Source organism: Dermacentor variabilis, chromosome 11 (assembly GCF_050947875.1).
Source record: "Dermacentor variabilis isolate Ectoservices chromosome 11, ASM5094787v1, whole genome shotgun sequence".
NCBI classification, from domain to species: domain Eukaryota; kingdom Metazoa; phylum Arthropoda; class Arachnida; order Ixodida; family Ixodidae; genus Dermacentor; species Dermacentor variabilis.
The window spans coordinates 37364881-37392772 of NC_134578.1; the positions used below are offsets into that span (position 1 = coordinate 37364881).

At 42.3% G+C, this 27892-nt stretch overlaps 1 protein-coding gene across 3 annotated transcripts; it reads left to right on the top strand.

Moving 5' to 3' along the window:
* The first annotated feature begins 282 nt into the window (after positions 1-282).
* LOC142563629 (uncharacterized) lies at positions 283-27830 on the top strand. Of its 3 annotated transcripts, none has more exons than XM_075674204.1 (10): positions 283-394; positions 2975-3019; positions 4200-4413; positions 9465-9557; positions 13194-13265; positions 14288-14416; positions 16411-16491; positions 19831-19970; positions 20867-20945; positions 26554-27830. In XM_075674204.1, the coding sequence occupies exons 1-10, from the start codon at positions 375-377 to the stop codon at positions 26626-26628; spliced, it is 948 nt and encodes a 315-aa protein (XP_075530319.1). In that variant the 5' UTR covers positions 283-374; the 3' UTR covers positions 26629-27830. The 3 variants fall into 3 exon arrangements, with proteins under 3 accessions (XP_075530319.1, XP_075530318.1, XP_075530320.1); XM_075674203.1 differs by having other exon boundaries at positions 16378-16491; positions 26554-27829; XM_075674205.1 differs by lacking the exon at positions 2975-3019 and having other exon boundaries at positions 16378-16491; positions 26554-27829.
* Positions 27831-27892: the final 62 nt, after the last annotated feature.

A 27892-nucleotide genomic window follows, 5' to 3' on the forward strand; every position in this document is an offset into this window, starting at 1 on the left:
CGCGCTTGCAAAGTGCGCCGAATAGAGGATGTAAGGGGTAGAAAAGCCAATTGCTAGGCACGGCGCGTCTTAGCGACATACTGTTCAGCAGCCACCGCCAGATTCATTCGGAGGTGGGCAAGTCCTCGCCCCCACTTAACTTGCTCTGTGTTAAAGGGGGAAAAATAGGCTGATAGCGAAGCCGATAGGCGGGTTCGCCGCGCGGGAAGTGGGCTCGCGGCGCGTCCGCTATGACGCGGAACCGCGGCTGCAAAATCGCAAAAATGCCACTCTGTCGCGACATCGTGCATGTGCGCACGGCACGTAGAAAGCCGCGTCGGCTTATCAGGGTGGCTTTCCGGTGCAGTTGCCTGGTCGCTTGACACAGCTGCAAGATGTCTGGGGCTCCCCGAAGGTTCGTTGGTTTGTTGATCTATTCTACGAGCATGATGTGGTTAGCCACTGCGTAGTTTTTCTGAGGTGACTTTAGGTGGCAATGGTTTTTGTAGCGAAAATCAATGGCAAGTTGATGTGGTACTCACCGCATCAACTTCACCTTCGGAATAATAATAATAATAATAATAATAATAATAATAATAATAATAATAATAATAATAATAATAATAATAATAATAATAGAATGAATGTGGATGCAAGATCAGTTTAGAACTTTCAATTGTTGGGCGAGTTTTGCCAAGTTTGCGGAATTCGGACTCCATGCGTTTGTTTTTTAAGAAACGACAGTTTTATGCATTGAAGCACAAAAGCAAATGGAACATCAATGCATTTAGACGGACAAATTGAAAATGAATATCTTGGAACTTGTGCTGTCAAGAGAATTCGTTCCAAATGGATACTCCGTGCGAACTCAGCGGCTACAATTCGTAGATTGAAATATGTGGCGTAAGTTAATTATAAGTTAATGAGCGTAATTACGTTAATTATTCAGTTGAGCACCTTGATTTGCCGTGCAAGCAATGGGTTAAAATTGTGATACCTGCAATAGGCAATCATTGAAAAGCTGGTGATGTTAAAAAAAAACACACCCCGTATAATGAAACTTGAAAACGCGGTGATCAAACTACACGAATATATGCACACATCAGTATCTCCGTGTACGTGGATCATATTTGTCTAGTTTGCAGACAAACTGCCTTCCTCATTTAAACACGTGGATACGGGCAGCTGAGTCAACGTTTTCCTGACATTTTTCTTGGATAAAATATCAGTAGAATTGTTCTCAATACGCATTCGTTAGTGTTGGTGTAGAAATAATCCTGTAAGGCGAAGTAGAATTTATGCCATGATGTCACACTGCCATCAAGACGACTAATTTGGTGATATTTATCAACGCGCATAGAGCTGAAATGGTTCCATTGTCGTTTGTAGTTCAACTTCGAAAACGATAGAAGCCAGTGTCCAGGGGATGGACAATGCGTCTTTAAGGCATAGCTGCGTATCAAATTTCGCACACACACACACACACACACACACACACACACACACACACACACACACACACACACACACACACACACACACACATATATCTGTGTATATATATATATATATATACATATATATATATATAATTGTGGCAACGTGTGCTAACAAGCGTGAGTCGCAGACAATGGCAAAGAGATATCACTATGTCCTGTTTATCTCCCCGTTGGCATTAAGATATATTAACTGTCGGGGAGAAAATACACTGTCATAAAGATTGCCATTTAATTAGCCAATTGCGTATGTGTATATGTGGGATACATATACTGCATGATGCTACTATTTCCCCAATTTCTTTTCCTTCTCTCCGTTACCCTTTTGGTTGTCTTTAGTGCCGCAATTCTACCTGTCTTCTCCTGAACACTTCCCATAGTATACTGCAGAAGAGTTATATTTTACGTATCTTGTTACTTGAGCCTGCTGTGGGTAGAAAACTGATTACGCAAGTGGTCTACATTCTTCGCTAACACTGAATGGCCCAGCATTTCAAAGCTGAAGCATTCTAAAGCTCATCATAATAAATAAGACAGGTACAAATCTTTGTCTCTGTAAGTATAGGTGGCTCTGAAACTGGACTGAGAAGTTTAATTTGGTCGTTTTAAATTAGAGGCAGAAATTCAGTTCGCAAAGTGTATAAAGTTTTTAGAAACATTATTTATGAATTTTTTTACGGCGCCCTGGGGTCTACAAATTGCAGTTTTTGCCTACAAACCTATGATTTAGTTCAAATATCTATAGTACTGCTTTGTCCTCGCGATGAATAATCGTTTCCAAAATCTCCTGCTTCTCATTCAGGAACGAGAGATTATTGTGATGCGCTTTTGTATAATTTATTTTAAAACAGTTTCGTGACAATTTATTGCGGGGTGCTTACATCCATTTCAATCCTCCAAAGAGTTAACGTGCACAAACCTTTATGGAATTTTAGCGGAACTGATCCTTCGATCAATGCGATTAGGAAAACTTGTCTCCACGCATGCGCTCATCAGACGCGAGAGTTTGTTGAGCCGTCTTTGAATTGAGGAGTAGGAATTTACACTTCGTCAGAGGTGCTGCCTTCCAGTTCAAAACAGTTGCTTGTATAGGGTACTTTCTTCCAGAAGCTGTTAGCATTTCTTGCTTTGAAAATAAATTAAAGCCTCAGTACCCATATATCCTGAGGTGCTGTGATTTTAAATAGCCCATACATGCATATATTAAGTGTTTAAGTGTTTATATATTAAGCATGTTTACATCTTCCTATACTAGAAGGATAAAGTAATCGCGCGATGCATTGGGGTGCAAGACTGCAGTCGAGCTTTATGCTCAAGATTAAGTTAGAAACTAAAGAAACGTAAACGTGAACTCGACGTGAAGGACTTACACATGAGCGCTTAGTTATTACGAAAGGATGCATAGAAACCATGCAAATCTTTATCTGTTTCAACACCAAGAACATATATGTCTCGTTACTTTTTGTAGCTTAAAATGCGTTTCTTGTGTTTTTTTTCAGTTATTGCGAACCAGAAGCAAGACGCCCACAGGACTCTTTGAACGGGTGGTTACTTCAATTTGTAGAGATAGTCAATAAGACGGTGGCTATAGCTATGCTTACGTATGGAACGGGCAGTATATGGCGCTGTTATACAGGGGCGTCCCAGATAACGTTAGCCATGAGGTTAACAAAAAGAGTGCAGGTACAACATATGTTCTTGCGACCAGCCGTGTTCATTCATGCGTTCTTTTTACAATCTGGAAACCCTTCGTGCACTAACGGCTAATTATAAAATATAAAATAAAATTCTAATTTTCGAATTATGGTGCGACTTCTTATAGCAGAATTGTTATGTTTTCTTTAGACATGCCACCCAATAGGTTTCCATGCGCTTGCTCTTGTGTAACTATATTTTGAGTAACTCAGCTGACTGCCCGACTAAGAAGCCGTCTGTGGAAGCGGCGATTTGTGGGTGTTCGTGCTGGCTTGCGCTGAAATCGAGCGTCTTTGTGACCGTCGCAGCCTATACGCTGCTCAAGTGAAAGCTTGGCCGAGTTCGTGCAGGATGCGCCCGTACTTGAGATTTTTTAAACGGCGCACACGACGGGAGGCCAGCGGTAAGTCTGCGTCCTTCTTCCCTGGTCTCCCGTTGTTCGCACTATCTTGAAATTGCGAGAATCCTGCGCAGTCACCAGCCAGTGTGCGAGACACGCTAGAAGCGGAGTTACAATAGGTCACTTCTAGACTGAGTGGTATCGTGTAGCGTGGACACGTGATCGCACGTCACGTGTCTTAGTTCACTCGCTACAAGTGCGAGAAAAGCAATTAGAGGGGACACAGCACGTGTAAGACTGCCGAAAGGGATATTTTAGGGTGCAATAACAATACTCATTATATATTTGACGTCCATAATTTCAAGAAGTAGATACTTCTCCAAATAATATGCTATATTTAACTGCACATTTAATCCTGGTGTCAAAAGCAGACTGATGACTACGCATCATAATGTTCATCAGCAGATATTGAACTAAGACTACTCCACAGCTTGAAAAACGTTAGCTGGCACATCCTGTACGAGGAGATTTGATTCAATAGTATTACAATTAGAAGTATACAGCTTATCATAGCGCGCGCGGTTGATAAGGTAGCTTTTCTATTTGCATGCGTGATAAAGCTGCTGTTCGTGATTGTTTGAAGCTGCTGAGCTTATTAATATTTTTTTTACTTTTTTCTCTGACTGCAGCCTTCCCGTCAAAGTGGAGCTGAAAAATGGCCATCAAGTTCCGTGCAAGTTGTACGCAGGGAGCGCCTCACGCCTCGAACAATGCATAAACTGTGGCTTCTGCGCGCTGAAATGGGCCACACTAAGATGCGGTCATTGTCTGTGCGAAGGTTGCTTCATTGAACGCGAAGAGTACTTTTGTACCTTCCACCAAGAAACGACCACAAAATTTCAGGTGATGTATGTGTTCTGTTTAGTTTCAGAACTTTAGTCGGTGTATGACAAAGAAGGGGTGGGGGGGGCACGAACATTCACGTTGGAAGTTTCGGTTTCGGAGACATTGAAGGCACGCGTACAAACAGCAGCAAACCCTTGACGAGGTCTGCACCTGCTGTTATACTTATTAAGCACAATATTTAATTATTTATTTATTTCTTTATTTATACATACTGCAGCCCGTTAGGGCTATGGCAGGAGTGGGTTTACATGCGAAGAAAACTGATTATGATATGGAGAAACAAGAACATAGAAATATAAAGATGTGAAGGAACTATACATCAGCAATAGCATTAGAAAAATTGAGAAATGGGTAACAAACGAAATATAAAAATCTGAAGGAACTATACATCCGCAATAGCATTTAAAAATTGAGAAATCGGTAACAAACGAACTTCGGCAGGTAACAAATTCCACTGTTCAATCATGCGGGGAAAAAAACTGTATTTGAAAGCGTTAGTGCGTGGATGGAGTGGTCTGATATTAGAGGCGTGATAAGCTCTAGTTGAAGTCGGGCAAGCAGGCATTAAAAGGGAGGGATCTGATAGGTGACAAAGAGAGTTCTTATAAGAATAGAAAATCTTCAGAGATTCTATGTGCCGCCGCCTAGAAAGAAACTGGAGGCTTAATTCCGTAAGAGCAGCTGACGGTGAAAAGTCTCGGTCGAAGCGACGGTAAACAAAACGAATAGCCTTCCTCTGGACAGACTCAATACAATTAATTTCACATTGTTTATATGGGCTCCATACGGAGGAAGCATATTCTAAAATTGGGCGAATCAGTGTTTTATATGCTACTAATTTAGTGTCCCTCGGAGCAGGAGACAACGTCCGGCGGATGTAACCAAGTTTTTTTAACGCTTTACTACAAATGTAATCTATATGTTTAGACCAAGACAAGGTGGCTGTAAAAATGATGCATAAATATTTGTATTGAAAAACTCGTGTTAGTGGTACACCGTTGCATATATAATCATAACATACGGGCATGTGTCTGTGAGTAAAAGACATTAGAACAGTTTTGTCAAAATTTATGCTCATTTTCCAAGTCGCACACCAGTCACAAAATGAAACAAAGGAATCTTTAAGGCGCTGATGATCAGCGAGTGAGTCAACTGGGCTGTACATATTACAATCATCTGCATAGAGGCGTATTTTAGAAGTAACATGGTCTGGAAGGTCGTTAATGAACAATAAGAATAGTAGAGGGCCAAGTATGGATCCCTGTGGGACTCCTGAGGTGACATCGACTACCGACGAATCCGCAGAATCATAGCACACGAATTGGGAACGCAAAGAAAGGAAACTGGAAATCCAAGACACTAACTGAAGGTTATTTAGAATATTATGGAGTTTCAAAAGCAATTTAGAATGTAGTACAGTGTCAAAAGCTTTGCTAAAGTCAATGAAAATGGTGTCAATCTGATTACCTAAGTCGATGTAATGGGAAAGGTCATGAGTGAACTCCGTAAGTTGTGTTACAGTACTAAAACCACGCCTGAAGCCGTGCTGAAAGCTGTTCAATAGGTTATTATTTTCAAGGAACAGTATTATATGCTTATAGATTATGTGTTCTAGTATTTTACATGAGGTTGCAGTTAAAGAAATGGGCCTATAGTTAGATAAAAGCTGCCTGTCACCAGATTTATATAAAGGTAGTACTTTAGCTCTTTTCCAGGAAGAAGGCACAACGCCACTATTAAGGGACTTCTGACATATAATAAACAGATATTTAGATGTCCATTGCGAGAATCGTACTAAAAAGGAATTCGGAATTCCATCAGGGCCGGCTGGCTTTTTAGTATCTAAGTTTAGTATGAGATTCAAAACACCTTCTAGGCTAATGTTGATATCATCAATTGCATATGAATCGTTAGTTGCAAATGTTGAACTACTGGAATCATGCGAGGCGAATACTGACTGAAAATATGTATTAAACGCTTCTGAAATCTCTAGTGGATCGTTAACAACACTGTTGTTGAGTTTAAAAGATGTGGAAGAAGAAGAGCCAGGAGATATGAAAGACCAGAATTTACGGGGGTTAGACTTGAGCAGTTTCGGCAACTGAACATGATAGAAGAAATTTTTGGCCGAGGTGGTTTTTTTCTGGAGTTCATTTTTTACCTGAGCGTACAAAACGCATGCCTCAGGATTATTCGAGCGTTTAGTGCGAAGTCTACCAGCACGTCGCGATGAGTGCAGCAGTTCTCGGTTCATCCAGGGAAGGTTAATGTTTTTTTTCTTAGTTTTCAAAGGAACGAATCGATATATACATGATTTTACTATGCTTTCAAAACACGCCACGAGCGCATCAACGTCACTAGATAGTCCAAGTGCCAAAAATGCTTCGAAATTATTGGATAGTTCATCCGTGACACGGACGTCATCAGCTCTGGAAAAGTCTCGAAACGTGGACAGCGTAAAACTTTGGTTATGGATTGGCCGGTTTACAGATAGAAAAACAGCATTGTGATCCGAGATACCATCAATTATTTCGTACTTGTAACCCGTCTTGGCAAAATCAGTGCTGAGAAAAATAATAATAATAATATTTGGGGTTTTACGTGCCAAAACCACTTTCTGATTATGAGGCACGCCGTAGTGGAGGACTCCGGAAATTTTGACCACCTGGGGTTCTTTAACGTGCACCTAAATCTAAGCACACGGGTGTTTTCGCATTTCGCCCCCATCAAAATGCGGCCGCCGTGGCCGGGATTCGATCCCGCGACCTCGTGCTCAGCAGCCCAACACCATAGCCACTGAGCAACCACGGCGGGTCTGAGAAAAATCAAATCCAGTACTGCGTCACCACGTGTGGGACTGTGAACGACCTGCTTTAAGCCAAGAGATAACGATAATTCAACAAATTTCCTGTTTAATGCATTACCATGATCAAAAAATGAGAGAAACGTCGAGTCGATTCCGGGAGCATTAAAATCAAATGAATGTATACGGCAGACAATATTTCAGCAAAAGGGATTTTCAGGAAATGAAAATATTGCACCTTCTTTTACGTTTTTGCACACAAAATGAGCAATTCCTGCAGTTGCATGCACGGTAGCTTATCCGAATTGGCGTTTGGGGGCGAACATGTATGATAGCTAGAATGTCATGAACTTGTGTCTTCTTCAGTTTCGAAGGGCGTAATGCGGCAAAGCGGGAAAAGAGAAGTAAGAAGTCGGCTATTGAAGAGTGAAACGAATCAACCCATTTCTCACAGCATCGAAGCTTGCCTGGTGAATCGTCTAGCATGCTATTCATGAAAAATGACGCAAACGCGCTAAAAGCGCCGAACCTGCGAAAGGAAGCAGGCGCACTGCCTATAAAAGCTAGTTAAGGCCGTCTTCAGAGCGCATAACAAAGCCGCGGCGTTGCTGCAAAGTCTAACGGCTCTGTGTAGCTCAAGGTGTGGTCGACGGCGTATCAGGTACAATATCATGGGTGGCATCCAAAGGAAATCATGCAAATTCAGTGATAGACAAAGGTAGCCAACAAAGCATTGCAAGAAAGTGGAATCCACCATATGGCTGAATTCAATGGAGTACGGAATGCCGGGAAGTCAGCAATGCAAACCGATTCGGTTATCAATAAAGACACCACCTCTCTCTTAACTTAACATGACAGCAAATAATAAGGCATTACATATTCATATACAATACACAGCCTGTGAATGAAGGCCAGACAAGAGCATGCGTGTTTAGTAATTTAATATGCGCAGCACATTTATCTACATTGCCTTTTCACACGTTGCTTTTCAACCTGAAGGAAAAAAAGGGATTTTCATAGGTCTCTGCATGATCATTCGTCGGGTTTCCTGACTTGATTGTTCACACAGCATTTCCCTAGTAAATGTTACAGCCAAAGTCTTTCCTTTCTCTATGGCCACAGAATCGATGTAGCTAAGTGATCTGGTCGACGGGTCTCTAGCGCAGCCGCCCATGTCAACGAGTTCAACCAGTAAATGGCTTCTAATGGCGTGAATGGGAGAGTAGCCGTAAACGCAGGGCTATGAAACGGCTGGAAAATTCTACACATGCCGTGCCTCGTCACGCAGAAACGAAGTGTGCAGCGGTCGAAAGCCGACAGCGTAGGTAAGCACAAAGCGACGAGCGACGCTACCTACGATTCAGCCGTAATAGCTACCTCTCTGCCTCAATGTGGGTCACGAAACTATGAATTTTGCATCCTGCGTAACATAACCTTACGAACTGCTTCCGCTGCCACTTCAAGCTTACTAGAAAATTAAAAAAAAGCCCACCATATTGCTGCCCGGTCTGCCTGACCGGCACGTTCCAGGCCGCCTGCTCTTATTCGCCGCTTGACGAGGAAGACTCGGAACCGCCATCGGTTACATTTCTTGCCAAGCTGGAACGGTCGTGGTCTTCAGACGTGTACTCATCGCTGGCAGAGGCACCAGAACCTGAATGGATGCTCGCGATGGCGGCGCGCCTCGAATCACCGCGGCCGGCCGGTTGGCTATCCGACGAGTGTGTCGTGACGTCACGCCTTCCAACTCGCTTGGGCCGGGCGGCGTTGCGCGTGCTCACAAAAACGCCAAAAATAAAGCCATCCGCTGAAAAATGAGCCAAATGACTACTTGTTTTCAGTGTACTCGCACACTGAGGACCCATTTCCAGTATTTTCGTAAAATGTTCAGATTTTGTGTCCGTATCCCTTTACTGCAGCCGAAAGTGCCCTGCCGCCCAAGTCCCTAGCGCGGCAGGTTTCACGGCCTCTCCTTAGTCAGGCCATATGTAGTAGTGCCACTCGTTGCTCGATGATGTGTGGCTAGACATTAATAAAAAAAGACAACGAAAGATTATCGGTATGTTACCCTTATAGTTTTCGAATTATGATGACGAATAAAAAACAAAACGATCCTGACTTCCTATTTAAATTGTGCTTGCTCCCTAAAGCCTTATTGCATTATCACTAGAAGTTTGTTTGAAGCAACCCAATTTCTTGCTAATTACCGCAAAACCTGCGTCAACTTTCTTTCTTTCTTTTGCAGGCAAAATCAGGAAGCTACTATTACAAGGTGTACAAAGACATCCTCATCGAATGTCCAGGTTGCTCAGCCTTAAGGGACTTGTCTCTCATTGCGGTGCGATTGCATTTTCTTTGCTGACCTCTTTAGCAGTCTTGTTCTAGCTCATAGCTAAACCTTCCAGCATGTGGTGTATCACATCGATAGAATAATTTATGAAATTTCATTACGAACTAATAGAAAGAGCATTATAAATATCCACCGGAATTTGTGTTGTGTCTATCATTGAAACCCGTTGTGACCGTAATTGTGAAAACCTTCGTGCGTGTTTACCTTCTCGATGATGCATAGCGGTGGCTCGTCACAATATACGTAAAAAGTTCGTAAATAAAGAAATTATTGTGAGCTATTTTGCACAAGAAACCGGCACTCAATAGCACCGGATTAATTGTTCACTGTTCATCAGCTTACAGTAGCATTTTTAACGAAGGGGACAATCCGGTTGTTCAGTGAGGTAAGCACTAATTGCTGTGATATTTATACTACAGAATGTAATATCAATACTAGTACAGTTACAATGAACACACACTGGGGCCTGTCGTGTCCCAAGAGTTAATGACAACTGCACCAAAAAATACTCCTTAACGAAGAAAAAAAATGACACATTCCTCTGGCTTGCATCGAGCTCCCGAGCACAATGCGTAGCAAAGGCCCATATAAAAGCAATTCTTATAAAAGGTTACGGTCATGATATTGGGGCAACGAATTAGTCACTTAAGGATGACATTATTAAATTTTAAACGTACTTGCACTAGATGGAAATGCCAGAAATACATGGCATATTTTAGAGCAAGGTTTCAAGGCTTTTCAGTGACTCCGACATATCCTTGCAGGTTTTTTTTACACTTCCAATGCCTTTCTCTATGGTCACAAAACATGTCGCTACCGGCATAGTGTATTATATACGACACGCGGAAACTGTTTAAAACGCAACCATGCATTTCTACAGAAAATGTACGTTTCTTTGGGCATATGCGACCTAAACCAAGGTTTGTTTATCTTTAAAAGAAAACTTTGCTTGCAAACCTGCCCTGAATATCACGACCATGGCTGCTGGGGGATACTGGGTGCGCTTTCCATCTTGTCGAAGAGTTCATGCAGACAAAAAAAATTAATTACGTGCCCAGAGGTGGAATCAGACCACTGTCTCTCAGAACAGCACCCCCATGCTCGAACCATTAGACCGCAATTGCCGGAATACTTCTATCTTGCCAATGCCAACTATAGTCAGTGACAGCCTACAAGTACCGAACAAGGTCCACCTGCAGAAACACAGTGCTCCCGCCCTTCGCCTCTGAAACAGAGCCGAGCCATCGGAGAGTCCGCTCGTAGCCTAACGACTTTGCTCTGCGGAAGTAAATGCTAAGCCAATTGTAAAATGAAATGTAGTTGTTTGAAGCTAAGGAAGGAAGGAAGGAAAAAGTGGAGAAGGAAATGCAAGGCGGTTAACCAGTTTAGCACAACCGGTTCGCTACCCTACACATGGGAGTGGGATGGGGGGGATGAAAGATGGGGAAGAGAGAGAGAGCACATAGCGCAGCACACGCATCGTCAGTTACAGTCCGTCACTCTTGCGTGGCACGTGGCAGCAATGTCACAGCCGCTTGTCCAGGCACGTCTCTAAAAAAACCGAAGTAGTCTCTTCATCGCCTTCAGGTTTGATGTCTTCTGTCGGCGACATGTGAAAATCTTTTCAACGGAGAATGGTCTATTGTCAAGGTGCGCTAGAACGGACGCCAGGGACTGTCTCTGAACATTATATTCAGCAAAGTCGCACAGAATGTGTTCTATCGTCTCCTCGCAAAGACAAGCGTTGCAGAGAGCGTTGTCGGACATTCCAGTGCGAAATGAGTAAGATTTCGCGAAACCAACCCCTAGCCATAAGCGATAAAGCAGACTGGCCTCTCTTCGGCGGAAATATACCTTGGGCTATGTAGCGATATCATGGCCACCCATTATATTTGTCCTGAACGTTCAGGTTTCGTCCTGAAACCAGTTATATGGGAGCGGGAAAGGCAGCCATATTAAACAGGGAAAACGGCTCAACGTCAAGGAAATAAGGGAACCTAACTGGCCATTGCATCTATACAACTTTCTTTAGTTCGATGGCGTACATGTAATTTTGTATCAAGTTGTCAGCGCTTGTCACTTAGGTTGCTTTTGGAGATGAGCGCCGCGTGTGTCGCATTCTGCAACTTGGGTGACAGGGAGGAAATGCGGGCGCACCAGTTTCCTTTACGCCAAAGATGCAGGAACGAAACGGCCAAATTTTTGATGTTTCATTAACCGCTTCCTGAATGCTTCGTTTCCCATAGATTCCAAGATGAGCGTTCGATCAGCACATCTTTCTTTCGACAACAAAATACATATTCATGCAGTTAGGATTAACCCCTCACTGCATGAATAATTATGTTCTTGTGGTAAATTATCTATACAACAATGTAATTGGATGATCACTAGTGGTAGCTGTGTCTGTGCTGACTATAACCACATGATGCTAAGAGGCGGCAGTAGTGTGTAGGCAGGGGTGGTGAGAGGCAGTAGAAACGCCTGATCACATCACTCTAAAGAAAATTTACCCCCTTCGGGGCTTATTTTCTCCCCAAACAATAATCCTTGTCTGCGTTGCTTTCGTTTGGGGGATGACCGATCCGCTGTATACCATCATAAGTGGCTTCAACAGGAGCTCCCGATACAGTCTTGGACTATGAGAATTTATGTATACTACGCACATGTAATTTTCTGTATTTTTACCAATAAATCAATTATGAAGTAAAAAATACATTATAGGACAGCACCCATGCGTCGGCGGCTGCGTAAGACTGAAGTCACGAGATTGAATAAAACAAGAATCAAATAAATTTACGTTATAGGACTCAAGTTTTCTTCGTAGATAGAAACATGGTAGGCCATTTAGTCATAAGAGATTAACGAGAGCGAAATGAAGATGAAGAGAAGGTTAGAAACACGAAGAGAAAAAGCTGCTTTTTATGCAAGAGAGACGAGGTTTGCCTTGTCAACGTCTTTCTAACCACATTTTTATCGGCATCTTGCGCTGATTGTGATCTTGATTGATAACGAAACAGCTAGCCCAACAGGGAGCAATCTTGGGCTAGTTATACATTACTTTTATTTTAGTAGCAGCCATGAGTAAATTTACATGATTACGTGTCGTAATTTGGGAGCAGCACTATAATTGGGGCAGGAAGTTAGATTTAAAAAATATGACAGTTGCTTGTTTTAAACAGTTAAAAGATGCACTTTGAAGCAAGATATGAACAGGTGCTAGTTCGAGCTTTGTGTGGCATGTGGTCTGTTCTGTTTTAAGGTTGCTTACGTAGAGTATATGTTTGAACTTGTAAAGCGAATAAATTAGCTATATGAGTTCACAACATGCTTAAATCTCTTGTTATGTTTACGAGGGCTTTGTAAAAGTTCTACTTACAAATTGGTGCTGAATTTAGGACGGTGTATATAACATTAGAGAATTTATTTCCTTAGAAAATATGTAGCCTAAGTTTGAAGAATCTATTGCCTACAGCTGCTGAATTTTATATTGCTCTAAACCCAATAACCCTCATCAAATTCACACAGTGATCGCTGAGAAAAAATGTCTTTGCTACTATAAACTTAGCACTGGCTAAGCTAAATGTTTTTAAGCTTGAATCTGAAGCCTATATAATTTATTTCCAGACACACATTGAAGTGACGCACTCAGAATTTATTGTTGAAAAATCCAGTGCGACAGCTAAGTCGGCGCCTCAGGTAAGTTATATATAGGACATACTGTGCGCTACGCAAGACGAAATTGGGGACTGAGAGCGCTTGATTTTGAGTGTGTGAAAGCAGGAGACGAAGAATAGAAAATGAATGAAACGAAATGCTTGCTTACGTTCAAGAATACCTAATATCTATCAAACAAATAAAGCTTACATAAGATCTAGCCTCTCTAGCTTTGCGCACATCGTCTTTACAAAGGAACTAAACGAGCGATATAACTGCGATAAATGTTTTAATTATGAAGGGCACGTGATCTGCGCTGCTTAAGGGAATTTGCGAATGAAACCGGGCGAATAGAAATAAACGTCTCTCTTTGTGAACCTGGTCGTTTGCGAAGACTGCCTATACAGAAATTCTAGTGAGGAGAATAAGCATACATTCCATGGTAGCTGACCTGTGCATTTCTCTCCAGCCATACAAGCCTTCATTGAGTGGATGGGAGCGAATGAAGTATTTTCAATTGGCGAAGATGAGGTGTCAGTGCAGAAACGACGAATATAAATTAAATATAAATTATTCGAACCTGCCTGCGTGATGGGCTCGATATTTTGCTTCCGCTTGCGTACGTAAGCAAGACTCTATAGTTACACACACCGTACAAGTGGTCAAAGCGTACAATAAAAGCGTAACTTTTAAGTCGTGGTCGTATCTGATCATTCATAAACAGAGAATAAAAATTCGAGTGGTGCTAGTATGTCTAGTCATTATGGAAATAGAAGGTCCCTTTGGTAAAGTGATTTTCTGCACATCGGCCTGTATTCTTTCAACAATACGATGGACCACTATAAGTTAAAAACATGACTATTTGCCATATGGATTACGAACTCGTATAGATCTTTGGATTACAAATTATGTGTTCAGGTCTGAATATTTGCGATACGATTTAGTAACATCATTTTTTTTGTCTATGTACATCTGCAATGTGCCGTATAACTGTTCACTACCTTTACTGCGAAGTATACTAATCTCTTCTTTCGCCTTTTTTTTTCTTGTTTCGATGAACGAAGAATGGAACAGAATTCTGCGGCAGCAAGAATCACCATGATAAGAACCTCCAAAGTTTGGATGGTAGAGAGCAGGAATCGCTGAGGTCGGAAGCGCCGGCACTTCGTCAACCTGCCGGGTGCACTAAAACGGTACGGACGCTGACAAATTACTCGAAACGCAGCAATGATATTCCCATCGACGCATAAAAAGCTATATAATCGGTGTCGCGGCTCTTTGTTTAGCTCAGCAAACATGAGCTTCATTTTTTCTCACAAAGATGACACATTCGTTGTTGCTCTAGTCGGCATGCATGTGCATGTTCAGGCATGCATATTTTACAAATGTTTCGAGCCTGAGCTAGCGAGCCAGATAAAGTTGAAAAACGACTTATTTGTAGGATTAAAACGATAGCCTCTTATAAGAGCTCTCTTTGTCCCATAAATTCATATGATCGCTGGGACTGCTAGAAAAAAACAAAACACGTGCATGTTAGACGTTAGGCAGAAGTTAACGTATAAAGGAGCACATTTGTGTGATATATTTTTTTATACTTAACAGATACACAGAGGCCGCAGAAGTACGCAGAAACCTTTCTTCAAGGCGATATAACCGGATAATTAAATATTTATTCACTCCTAAAATGGTAAATGTTTGCGATACATAAACAGTACTTTTTTCTAACTTCGTATTTCGGCCCGCCAAAATATTCATGCTACGTAATTTTACAACAATTGTAGCTGAAAGGCTAAACAAAGGGACGGAAAACTAGCTCAGGACATAATCATAAAATGTTTATCTTTACAACGACAGGTGGAGCTCAAGGTAAGTGCACGCTATTATTATTGCGTGCTAAGAATTTCACGTTAACCTTGAGAGCTTTACCGTAAACGTAAAGCCATACATCTAATAACTTGAAACGCGAAATTTTTTTTTGATAGACAACAGATAGAGAAACCATACAATAGGCACAAATGCGTTTTTGTGAAATTATCAAGCACGAAGTCTTGAAAAAACAAAGTCGGCTTTTTTTGTGCAATCTCCAGAAAAACATTACTTTATGCATGCCTTTCAAGTTAGCCTAAACACTTTAATGTTTCGTACACAGAAATTTAAGGGAAAGTACGCGAAAAATTATTGTGCGCGTGCACGTGCCCTGTTTTATCAGTGGTTGTCTTACTACCTGCAGATATTTGTTACAGTACTTCATTCCTTTTATGTACATAATGCAGAGTCAGAATTAAAAGTACTCTTTTTCATTCATTTTGGGTTAATAAACGTAGGAACAAAATGCATGGCAAGAGGCTCCAAAGCGCTTGATTGTAATGGCTTCCACTACAAAGCTTGAAAACCAAACAGCTATATGCAAAAGTGCCAGAAAGATAAGGGACCGTACTACAACGCCTTTGTTGCATAAGAGCTCTTTGCGATTGACCAGCCGCCTTCAATAGTGGTATGTGCAGCGCCAAGATGAAAGCGTGTTACGTGAACGAGTATTTGAATCTGGAAAGAAAGTTCAATAAAACAACCCTGGGCTAAGCAAGACTTGCAAATAGAGCTTTGAATATAATTGACTTCTGGGGCTTTTGTTTGCCATATCCACGACTTAATCATGAGGTATACCGTAGTGGGGCACTCCGGTATAATTGTGACCACCACGGGGATGTTTAACGTGCCCGCACGGCATGCCACATGGGAGTTTTTTTTTGCATTTCACCCCAATCGAAATGCGGCCGCCGTGTCCGGGCTTTGATCCCACGACCTCGTGCCTAGCAGCGCAACACCCTAGTCGCTAAGCCACTGCTTCAGGTTGCCAATTCATGTTTACCTATTGATTGTATATGGTACTCGTACAGCATTTCTGTTTACAATCATATGCTGATTGTAATTTTCACCTATTTCTCGAAGGTCTAATGGTCAAAATGAAATTGCAGGAAACGCTCGCTGTGTTGCTGCGTATATTTTCTTCGTTACAGTACTTATTTCTTCCCCTTGAATAATAATATAGTTGCTAGTAATGTTGTGTTAAGAAGTAATGTGTGTCAGTTTGTAAGATTTTATTTGCAGTTTAATGGTAAGATTAAGTGTCATAAGGCGCTCGCCCTCCTTGCAGTTTACCGAAGACGACTCCCTTGACTCACCGCAGGAAGATCCTGGCAACACACTGGGCAGCAAGCCTTTGAGGTCTCTTTGTAGCGAGCAGCATTTGAAGCAAAGCGACAGAAAGGTATGGTATTAGACGCTCCCTCAATGTAATTTGTGCGTTTACTTGTTTATAGACCATTCTAATATACGACGTTGGGCAGATAGAGCTGTTTTTATCCCTGACGTGGGTGGAGAGGTCTACTGCGCTTGCACAAAAAACGTGAAATGCGTAATTTAATAACTACAAAATTTAATTAATTAAAATTTAAACTAATTACTGCAAATATTGCAACTGATGAATTATGAGTAGTAAGCTCGTAACGTCTTTCCGCTTTGAACGAATTCTCGGGAAGACACCAGTTTCAATGTGCCCATTGGCAAGGTGCGTGACAAAACACATTATAGTCCTCTTTGTTTTCGCGGTTCGCTGAATAAATCGGCCTATTGTTAAAAAGGTCAATGAGTAAGACGAAGTGCCACTACTGCAAATTTGATGTTTGATATCTAAATATCGGTGCTATCCCGAGCAAGAGAGAGAACAAGCCGAGGCTCTCATCACGAAAGCATACAAGACGGCGTTTCATCTGCCCAGGAACACGTCGAACGACAAGCTACTCAACCTAGGTATTCACAACACATTTGAGGAGCGCAAGGACGCACAACTGGGTGCGCAGCTGTTAAGGCTCCAGCAGTCAACCACCGGCAGGCCTCTCCTTAAAAGATTAGTCTATAGAAAGATAGAAGCAACGAAGGATAGGATGGCTGACTTACCAGACTCTTTTCGCCAGACACTGAAAGCTAGCCCCCTACCGAGGAATATGGACCCGAATCTGCATGCAGCCAGAAGACAGGCGCGAGCAGAATACGTAGAAAAACACCTAGCCACTAAAAACAATGTGGTATACACGGATGCAGCCCTATACCCGTGGGACCACAACACCAATGAACATAGAGTGGCGGCAGTGACTATGGATCACACGGGAGAGCTGATAAGCAGCGCAACCCTAAGGAGCTGTACGGTAACAGAGGGGGAAGAAGCAGCTGTGGCTCTAGCAGCGGTGGAGGGTTACCGTAGAAACAGATCCTTGATAATACTGACAGACTCCAAAGAAGCATGCAGAATAACTACACGGCAGGTAAAATCAACAAAGGGGCGCTGCGAATCCTTTTCGAGGCAGGGCTTCCAAACGAAAACATACTGCATACGATTTTCTGGGTGCCGGGTCACACCGGAATAGAGGGTAACCAGAGGGCCAACAGTCTAGCTCGCGAGCTTACATACCGAGTGGGACAGTCAATGGACCCGGATACCACTATGACGGTGGAACCAACGTAGGCGGAAATACTAAACCATCACAGAGCCAAAAGGATAATATATGCACCACCCCACCCATCTTTAACACAACGCGAAGCAGTCGGCTGGCGAAGGCTGCAGACAGGAACATTCTCCAGTCTACACATCCTACATAAAATGTTTCCCTGTCAATAGTGGGACACATGCCCATGGTGTTGGGCCATCCCAACACTATATCACATCACATGGGAGTTCAGAAACAACTTCTCATTCCACAAAGAAAAAAAACCCAGTGCGGAACAGTGGGAGGGCCAACTCACCAGCGGCGTGCTCACAGTCCAAAAAGGATTGGTGCAAAACGCTCTCAAAGTGGCCAGGCTCAGCGGTGCTCTCGAATAGGGGCGCCGACCACTCAAGACGACGGAGACTTCAGCAAACCATGAAGACCTCAGTTAGCCGCTGAAAGCTGCAAATAGAGCAATAAAGCTTTTCCTTGCTTCCTTCCCGAGACTTTGCTTCAACTTGACAAGCCTTGCAAACTGACTCACTAAAACTTAAAATTAATGTACTGTAAAACAATTAGTTAAAGATTTACCTGAAGAAATTTCGGTAGGACGGCAACCGGATGAAGTAGCTGGAATGATGATGATGGCCAGCCCTCGGTGGCATAGCGACGAAGGCTTTAAACGCAGTCATGATAGCGTCTGTCTGACAACGACACAATGACTGCGATTGCATTACAGTGGTGGCATAATCACGATTGAAGGACGTCAGCATGATTACGATAGAATGACGAGTAAGGAGTGACGTCCGACCTATCGACGAAGGGGGTATGACGACGACGAATTGAGACGATGCGATGGCGTTAGTGAAGTGATGACGATAAAGAAATGACGTGGCAGCGTGTCGATGACGACACGATATCAGTGGTATGACAAAAACTGTGCGACGACTATGGCTGACGTCGCAGGATGACGAGAATCGGATGTCAAAGTTACAGTAAGGGCGATTTACGACGGCAAATGCATGAAAACGGTGGTGTGCCCAAGTACATGACGACGACTTTGTATGACGATGGTGAAATGCCAACGATGTTCTTACCACGGTATGAGGACAATGCTATGATGATGAGGGTGTAATGACAATGTGGTCACGATGACTGTATCGTAAAAGCTGTATGACAACGATGGCCTGGCGATGACGACGTGACTATAGACGGATGACGAAGTTGGTTAGACGACAATGGCATGACGACGGCAGTCTGATAGAGGGTGCATGATAGCGACGGTCTCGGGAAGACAATACGGGGGCGGTATAATCACGATTGAATTACGACAGTATGATTACAATAGAAGGAGGAAAAAAATAACTTTGATAGAATGGCGAAGGCGGTACGAAGGCGAAGACGACGACAATACAACAATGAGATGACGTCACCTAAAGTGGTGATAATGATGAAATGACAGCGCGACAATGACGGCATGACCAGCTGTGTGGCGACGATGCGTGACGACGATGGTGTGATGGGAATTGGATGAAAAAGCTGCAATTACGACGATGCAGCGGCCAGGATGGCATCACCACCACGAGCTGTTGCCTAGTGGCGCAAGCATCTAGTCAAATTGTGCCACTCAGTCCAGGTAAATGTTGACGGCGACGGCATGCCGAGAGGAACGTCCCCAAGCTCGCATGACGGTGATGGAACAACCCCATTGCATCACGACCACGTGCACATACCTCGTGGCGCAAGCAAGTATATTACTTGTGCTACGGAGACAGCTCTAGAGGACGGACGGACGGACGGACGGACGGACGGACGGACGGACGGACGGACGGACGGACGGACGGACAGACAGACAGACAGACAGACAGACAGACAGACAGACAGACAGACAGACAGACAGACTCGAAATGGATGAAGTACGCTAATAATGCTATTTGTAGTAAAAAAACAGTAATACATTTGGCTTCAGGTTTTGAGTACTCAATTCTGCATACTGTGGCAAGCTGTAGGCAGAGGGTTTCAAGCTGAAGATTATGCCACACATTTCATGCAAGAGGTTAGAGCCCGTACTGTAGATACGGTATACTGAGGTTAATAAAACTGGCTTTTTTTCCTTGTTTTAGCGGGAGCAGGAGAAAACCAGCCAAATCCGTACCAGGGAATGCGAAAACTACAATAAAGCAGTGCCAGAGAAAGATTTCGCGCCACACTACAACGGGCTATGCGTCACAGAGCACTGCGATGAAGGCGCAGGAAAGCTTGGGTAAGTGTTCACGCTTACACGCCGCACATTAGATTATTTGCCGCATTAATAATTTCCGCTACTTCAGATAATTTATTTGAACAGCGGAGGAGGAGCTGTATTAAACTGTGGGACAGGAAGCGAATTCTAGAAACGCCGACCAGCTGTTGGCCTTTCTTAATGTTCTCTTTGCTGTTGAGTACAATTGCGCTGCTAAAAATGTTGTTCACAATTGTTTTATTAACATGATATTTATCAAAAGCAGGATTTTTAGAATAGTTCTAATATGAGAGCGTGTTAGGTTATACACTGTTATCAGTAGCAATCATTTTACCAAGGAAGTGAGACCAAACGATAGGTTTCTTCAAACACTAGCACCTTTAGCCTATTATCCCTAATGAAACAAACTTTAATGACTCTGAACTGGTTTACTAAGCAGGCAGAGGGACGAGGATTCAAAGCTCAGGTCAGTGGGCCTGAGCCTTTGAGTTTGACCAACGTTTCAAACGACTGGCCTAGAACCTGACATGGGATTTTGGTGGGAATGAAGTCACCACGATGTACAATGATAGAATCAAAGAAGCTGTTCGACATTTAAGTAGAAAATAGTTAGCGAATGTAGCACATTCTACGTTGAAACTACGGTGAATACCTTTGTGATGAAGCCTACTATTTCGTATTGGCTGTCACTATGCAATCCTATGCATCTTTGAATTGCCGCTCGTAGATATAAAGTACGCATTGCCAAACTTACGTTGCTTTCTGAATAAATGAGATTTTTCAAGGCTTGTTTTGACATTTTAATGTGGTTGTGAGACAACACTCTAAGCTTTCTTTTTCAACGTTGCTACTGCAATTCTAGATCATGGTAAAAAAATGCAAACGTGAAAGCTCTCCTCTATTTTTTCATGGTTTAGGGTTAAGGAAGAAGAGGATGGCAGGAGTGAAGACGAGAAAGTAGATGATGAAATCCAAGGACTTAAGGCTAAAATACAAGTGAGTTGAGATGCATCTTGTCCACCAACCAGGGGTTATTATCCCATGGCCCCGGTTACCTCGTCTCGTATTAAGGTATTGCTTAACATGTGGCTGAGTTAAGACATTCTCCGAGATGTTTCCCAAAGAAAGAATACAAAGCTAGCATTGAATAAAGGGAAAATGAGACATCCACCCGTTCGTAGCAATTGCTACAAAGGAAACCCATACGGGTTCCTCGAAAGAAAAGCCTCATAGTTGAAGAAAAATTCGTCCTGGTCCGGGACCAGGAAAAATTCGTCCCGGACCAGGACGAATTTTTCTTCAACTATGAGGCTTTTCTTTCGAGGAACCCGTATGGGTTTCCTTTGTAGTAATTGCTACGAACGGGTGGATGTCTCATTTTCCCTTTATTCATTGCTTCTCTCCACCTTGCGGGTTTCCGCAGAACTACTACGTCGAAGCTAGCATTCAATATTTATGGACGGCGTAGCGTTGCTACCGAACAGTTAGAAGAACTGCGTGGAGAAAAAACACTTTATGCAGAAAATTTTGCATACGAATAATTCCTTACAGGCTGATTTCAATATACCCGGTATTATATTTTGTTGCCAAGGGATCTTTAAATATTGCCCAGGACGTGTAGCCCAATTCTACTTCGTGAGTTAGACTACAGTTAGAGGCAGACACATATTGCACAAGAACTAAAGTAAATATTTGGGTAATAAAAATTTGGTAGTTGATTTTTAAAATAGTTATTACACGCCACATGTTCCAATGTACGAATTGTAGCCGGTGACTTTTACGGTGAAATCAAATTTTAACGAGTTATGAGGACTATACCAGCTTTCTGATATGCATTCCTAATGTTTGCGAAGCAATGCAAGGGTGTTCTAGGAATTTTAGAGTTTCAACGCACAAAAAGGCGTTTTATTAAAAATGTTACTGCAAGAACATTGCACTTTTACGGTAAGTGTGACGGTGCTTATCTCAAAACTCGTGCTAGGCTCAAAATTTGTTGCATGTGGATGTGCCTTGTGAAATCACTGGCTACAATTGGTATTTATCAGTATATGTGTTAAAGAAATTAATTGACAATTTCATTATGGATAACTGGTAATTAGTGAAACACGTGTGATGATTTCAAGTGTACGTAAGCTTTAATTCCTGGGGTATTCTATGTCAATAGTAGATTTGTGCTAAATGCTGCAGGCGATTTAAAAAATCTATTGAGGTTAAAATAAATCGCGTGGTATATAAATTTCTCCAAGATATAAAGGTAAATTAATGAGGCTTCCCAGCCTTAATTTGAGAAGTTTTTGGAAAATAAAATTGAACTAAATATTTTAGGTTCTGTAAGGAGGCAAGAACCGAACTAAGTGAATGAGCGTTAAGTTGACACGCCAATCCTAATGTATTGGGCGCCTTAGCACAAAGGAAATATAAAAAAAACAAAGAGCAAGAGAATGCTTGAGCACTATGCGAGCATTGTGTGTGTGCCTAAAATAACAAAAATGAAATTCACAATGACAGAATATCTATTCCACAGCAACAACTAGCAGATTGCGCAGGATTATGGTGTGTGTATATATTCCGCGGTATCGCTGAATTACAACTAGGCCTTGCATTCCTGCTTTATTCTTACTGTATGAAAGTGCGGTAAGCATGTAACATATTGAACATGTTTTGTTTCTATTTTTGACTCATACATGTACATGACAATCCAAGAAGTTAATCATACTTCCTTATATAATCTATGTCTTCATAAATCCTGTATTACCTGCCAAGAATAAAAAAGAACGATAGAAAATTGGTGCTCCAAATGTTCAATATTCGCATTGTTTTACAAAACCAATGTGAGAGTTTACATATGTGCTTATTTCAGTAAATATTTGATACACAATGCGCGAAATAAGAAACATCAGTGGTTGTAACCCTGCTCATATTTTTCTCAGCGGACATAACTTCTTCAGCAAGAGTCTACGCAAAAGCATACTTCACGCACAAGCTCTGAAAATACGAACGAATTCCCGGTAACGTCCACACATATAACACGGGGCCGTATGCACAATCGATCACAAAGCTGTATGGGCCACGGGATTCGCGACAAAAAAAGAAGAACAGAAGAAACAAGAAATCTAAATTTCCGCGATCTCTGCGAACAGAGCCTAGAATTCAGTTTAAGCATGCAGTAACCTGTGGACAAAAGCAAAGCAGTGACATGGCTCTGGATATAGCGTCAATGGGAGTCGGGGTGTAAAAGATATCTTTATGAATAAAAAGAGCTAAACGTAGAACTTCTGGGCGGGTTGAACAAACAAATTTACCGAATGCACGAAATTTGTGTACTGAGAACATTTGTGGCCAACTATACGTAGATGTCTTTACTCAGTGGTAGTAGAAACTATTGCTTGTTATTACATAAATAAAATAAAAAGAACTAAGACGGGAGCGAAGTAACAACTGCTCACCGCACTGAAACTGTCTATACCTTGGGCTACTGACACCTGTATACGATAGTCAGCAGTGGGAGTAACATAACAGGGAGACAGGATAGACGCAGAAAAGGAAGGCGACTATTCTCAGTATGCGACACAGTGGCTACATAAAAGTTGTCTGTAGTTCCTTTTAGTAGTAACTTCCTCGAAAGTGTTTGTCAACCTGCCCCTCATACCATCATTGCCAGTGCGCGTAGAGCAGCCTGGTGGCAAAGCCCAGCTGCTTGAAGAATTAAGCCCCACAGTGTTTTGCGAACCATCTCGCGAATCTGTGGGGGCCCACGTGGCCATTTGAACGCCTCGCCGCTGTCGGCCAGCTGCCCTTGCGTGTGGTAACAGCGGCAGAGCCTCGGTGCTAGAAAAGCACTGCACCACAAGTTGAAGTGTTCAAGGCTTCGTGGCGAACACGCAGTTAAAGTTTTCATTAGAACACTAACGGTTTATCTTCAAGTTATGAAACCTCGAAGGATGTTAATTTACTGTCTTTAGGTGTAAATTTGATTTGGCAGCTGATGCGTGGTGTGGAGCAGATTACTGGTGGTCTATTTGAGCAATCGGACGTGTGCCAAGCAAAATGAAACCCAACGGAAAACAGCAGAGAGGTTAAGAGGATATGATGAAATGAGAAAACTTGCAAGCAGTACATGACCTTTGCTGAAGCAAGTAAACGCTGGCGACGCCTTCATCCTGCAGTGGACACGAACTCCTGTTACATCATGGAACATAGACTCGTGAATTCAGCTAAGCAGCTAAGCAATATTAGCAATTCACTCTTTCATAAAACAATTTAACAATCCAATCGCTGACAGGAAAGATCTCTTAGCGAACGAGAAAACGACTCCTTTGTCTCGGCTCTTCGACTGCATGTCTGCTTGCGTGCTCTCACTGATATGAATAATCATGGTATTATAATAATCTAAAATGACGCTTTTTTTGCTATTATACTTCTGAACAGTGTTGTAACTTTATCAATTTTGTCGCTAGATTTAGCGACTTTCTCGCTTTCTTGTCTCTGTAGCGACAAATGTTTTTTGTTGAGTGATCAATGACATTTTTCAGTGAGACGACAGGAAAATTAGTGACATCTTAGCAACACTAAATTTAAGAAACATGCTTCAAAATGGCTGCTATAGGACGGATGGTATCAAAGCAAGGGGCCAACATATGACGTACGTTTTGCGGGCTCGGTAACCATGAAGAAGCAATGGTTGCATTAGCTTCGATGGTGCTCACGAGCTGCTTGTGTCTCATGCACAACGCGGTAGTCTTGCGAGGCTTACATGACGTGCTAGCGACGACAGGCGTAAACATAAGAGTGGCTGGGCTCGTTCGCGGTAATACGAAAGCACCGATTGTGCTTCTCGCAACGTTCGGACAAATCAATAGTGCACAAAAATTCCAAATGGATCACGGAGAAGACGTCTATCAGTTGACCTACGACGAATGGTCTGGAGAGGGAGCATTGCGTCTAGAACGTTACACGGGCGCTCCGAATCGGAAGTAAACCTTCATAAAGATCAAGCAAGTGTTATCGTCGTGTTAAACACATTCGGTCAAGCGCGTTTCAAAGAATTTTGTTCGGCTTTCACAAGTGCCGGGAATTACAAAATCAGAAGGAATAATGCGGTACAAGGAGCCCTAACTTTTCGGCCTTGGAAAATCAGGTCACCTTTGTTGTTTTTTTGATCATCCCTTATTGTTAACCACAGAGTTCGAATAAAAAACTCAAAATTTTACCTTGCTCGTTACCCTTTTTACTAGTTTTCCAGATAGAGTAGAAAATCAGAAGCCCTGCACACCTGCTGATACATTTACTGTTTATTCCTCACTTGCGCGGAAGCTACATGTATAAAGCGCTACCGTAGGTGATTTTCGCCCCGTTAGCATATGTTATAGTTAACAAAAATTCCTACGTTATTTAAAATTTACTGGAGAGTTGTCACGACAACTTTAGCTATCTCAAAGCAAAATGTATCAACTTATTTAAGGCGAGAGCATGAAGTGGCTCGTTTCAATGGCTCATACCTCCTTAAGGCGGCGCCTATTCGAGTAGTGCAAAAATTATCATCAGCAGCAATGGCTCATACCCCAGTAAGTAAGCAAAATTGCAACGGCTCACACATTCATCGAAAACACGCAAGAAACACACAGAGGAGCATACGTTTAAATAAAGAACAAGCTCAAAACAAGCATCCGAACCATCCATAACGCATTGCCTACCCCCCTGGGAAGTACGCTACGGCCGAGGATGCTCTCCAAACGAGAAACGATGTGCGACCTGCGAAGAAGCGGGAGCACGGCGTTCGACAGCGAGTGCTGCTTTTCCGTGCAGAGAGGATGCAACGTGAAGTCGAAGAGAAACGTCGTTGGAGCGAGTCCGACCCCCCTAATTCGTGAGTGCGAAGCCCCAACTAAGCGTCGAAAACGAGTCGAAGACGCCGAACTACGAAAGCAGCAACGCGACGATGCGAGAAGGCAGCGTAGACAGGAGACCGAAGCACGCAGACAACGGCTTGCCACAGGTGTACTTCGCACTACGGCTCGTTACGTCTTTCAAGAAGTCTGACCCCTTCAATCGTATTACTTATTGCATTACGAAGTGTGCAGAAGGCTTTCACGTGTTAGAGGAATGTAACAGGCCGCCGAACTTTTTGTCTCAGTTAAGTTATATGCAACGAAAAAGAAGTGGCACCACTGCTCGTAATATTGTTATGCATTGATATCTGTTGCTACCTATATGTGTAGTCTTGCATCCTTTTGACAGTCCAGATGATTGCAGCGTGAGCTGCAATTAGGTGTTCATGTATGTTTATGTACACCCAGTGTATGACCTCTAGATATAAACTCTGTGTAAAAGCGTAAAACAAACGTTCTGATTTATTATGTCGTGCATAGGTGTGGAAAATCACCAATTGAGATAAGGACAACGTGACTTTGTTTTTTTTTTCTTACCCTGCGCGAGCCCGTACTAAACACGTAGGCCAGTATTAAGTGGTTTCACACCTGTCGAGTCAATTAGGAGTCCAGTAATCCAGTATGATATTAAAGGAGCTATTGGGTAAATAATTGATGCCTATTGAACAAAGGTGTCTCGAACGAACATGTAATGAGATAATGGTTTTTTTTTTCAGATGCTAGAAGAAAGGCTTGAGGAGATAGAAAAACCTCTACGGAAGATCATTCAGCGACTTTCCAAAAACCAATAGTGGTTTTGTTTGATGAATATGTGTTTGATGTTGTGGGAATAATGCTAAAATATTGAACATCATATTCACTCAATAATTTTGTGTCAACAAAGAGTAAAAAACTAGAAAAAAGCAAAAAATAAATAAATGGAAATTTGACACAGGTAGGTTCTTTTTTTAAAGATTGAAAGGTGTGAAATTATTTGTTGTCGAAAGATTTTCAAAATTTTGAAACAATTATTCCGCAATTGAATTATCCGCAGACGTACTCGTGAATGAAATCACCAAGTTTACGCTACATTTGCGTTTAAGTGCCCAAAATCCAAATGCCTTTGCGTATTTACCCATGTGAATTTCACTGAGGGTCATATCTTTCTGGTCTTTTATATAGTGTTACTGCCAGGTGACGTACCATCTTGATCACACCTAATATCGCCATAACAGCTCGTGGTCGTGCCCTGTGTTGGGTGGCCAGTAATTGTGGCATCACCTGCCGCCTTTGTTTGTTTCGTTTACCTTCCAGCTTTTTTAATGTAACTGCGCTTAATTGAGGCTAGAAGAAACAGTTAAGAAAATATTGACCGACGTAGGCAGGTCGTGTTTTTATTGTTATTGTACTAGTTATTAGTAGTATAAGCAGTAGTTAGTAGTAGTAGTATTAGAGTAGTAATGGTAGTAGTTATACTACTACTGCTACTATTAGTATCTTTTTTTTTGCATTCACAAAGAAACAAAAAGGACAGCTGGAGAAGGCGCTTTATACGCCTAACCCAGATTGCTACCCCCACTGTTCCCAACAGCTATGGATAGATAGGAGCCCATAAATGCATTTTTTTTCCTTTCGCCGTGCCCTAATAGCTAGACGTGGCTTTTAATTACCGACCAAGGCAAAACACCACAGCAAAGGACAAGGATAAAGTCAGGCATAGAAGAGTAGGCCGTAGAAACTTTATGTCGATGCTTATTAAGCTTTTTTCCAAAGTCTTAGTCCTAGCAGCGACGATCCTTGAGGGAAAACGCCGAAAGCTTAGAGGTTCCTGCAATATTACATTGAAGATAATCTGGGGCCATTGTTCATGCGAGTTTCCCGACAGGCGCATCGCCATCACCGGAATGACTCTCGCGCAAGGTTTTTCTATAACGTGACGAGGCTTAAAGCATCGTCATGGTTGTTCAGATAAACTTTTCTTAACAAACTCATCGGTAGTTTTGATTGACTAGTCTGACATCTTTCAATAATCTTCGCCTACATATAGTAGAGCAAGCAAGGTGAGAAAACATGAGA

What these genes read in the sequence shown, in the direction of transcription:
- LOC142563629 (XM_075674203.1), top strand. Translation starts at nt 375, where the DNA reads ATGTCTGGGGCTCCCCGAAG. An exon ending in AAACGACCACAAAATTTCAG is followed by an intron (nt 4,414 to 9,464) that starts GTGATGTATGTG and finishes TTTCTTTTGCAG; the next exon opens with GCAAAATCAGGAAGCTACTA. An exon ending in GGGACTTGTCTCTCATTGCG is followed by an intron (nt 9,558 to 13,193) that starts GTGCGATTGCAT and finishes ATTTATTTCCAG; the next exon opens with ACACACATTGAAGTGACGCA.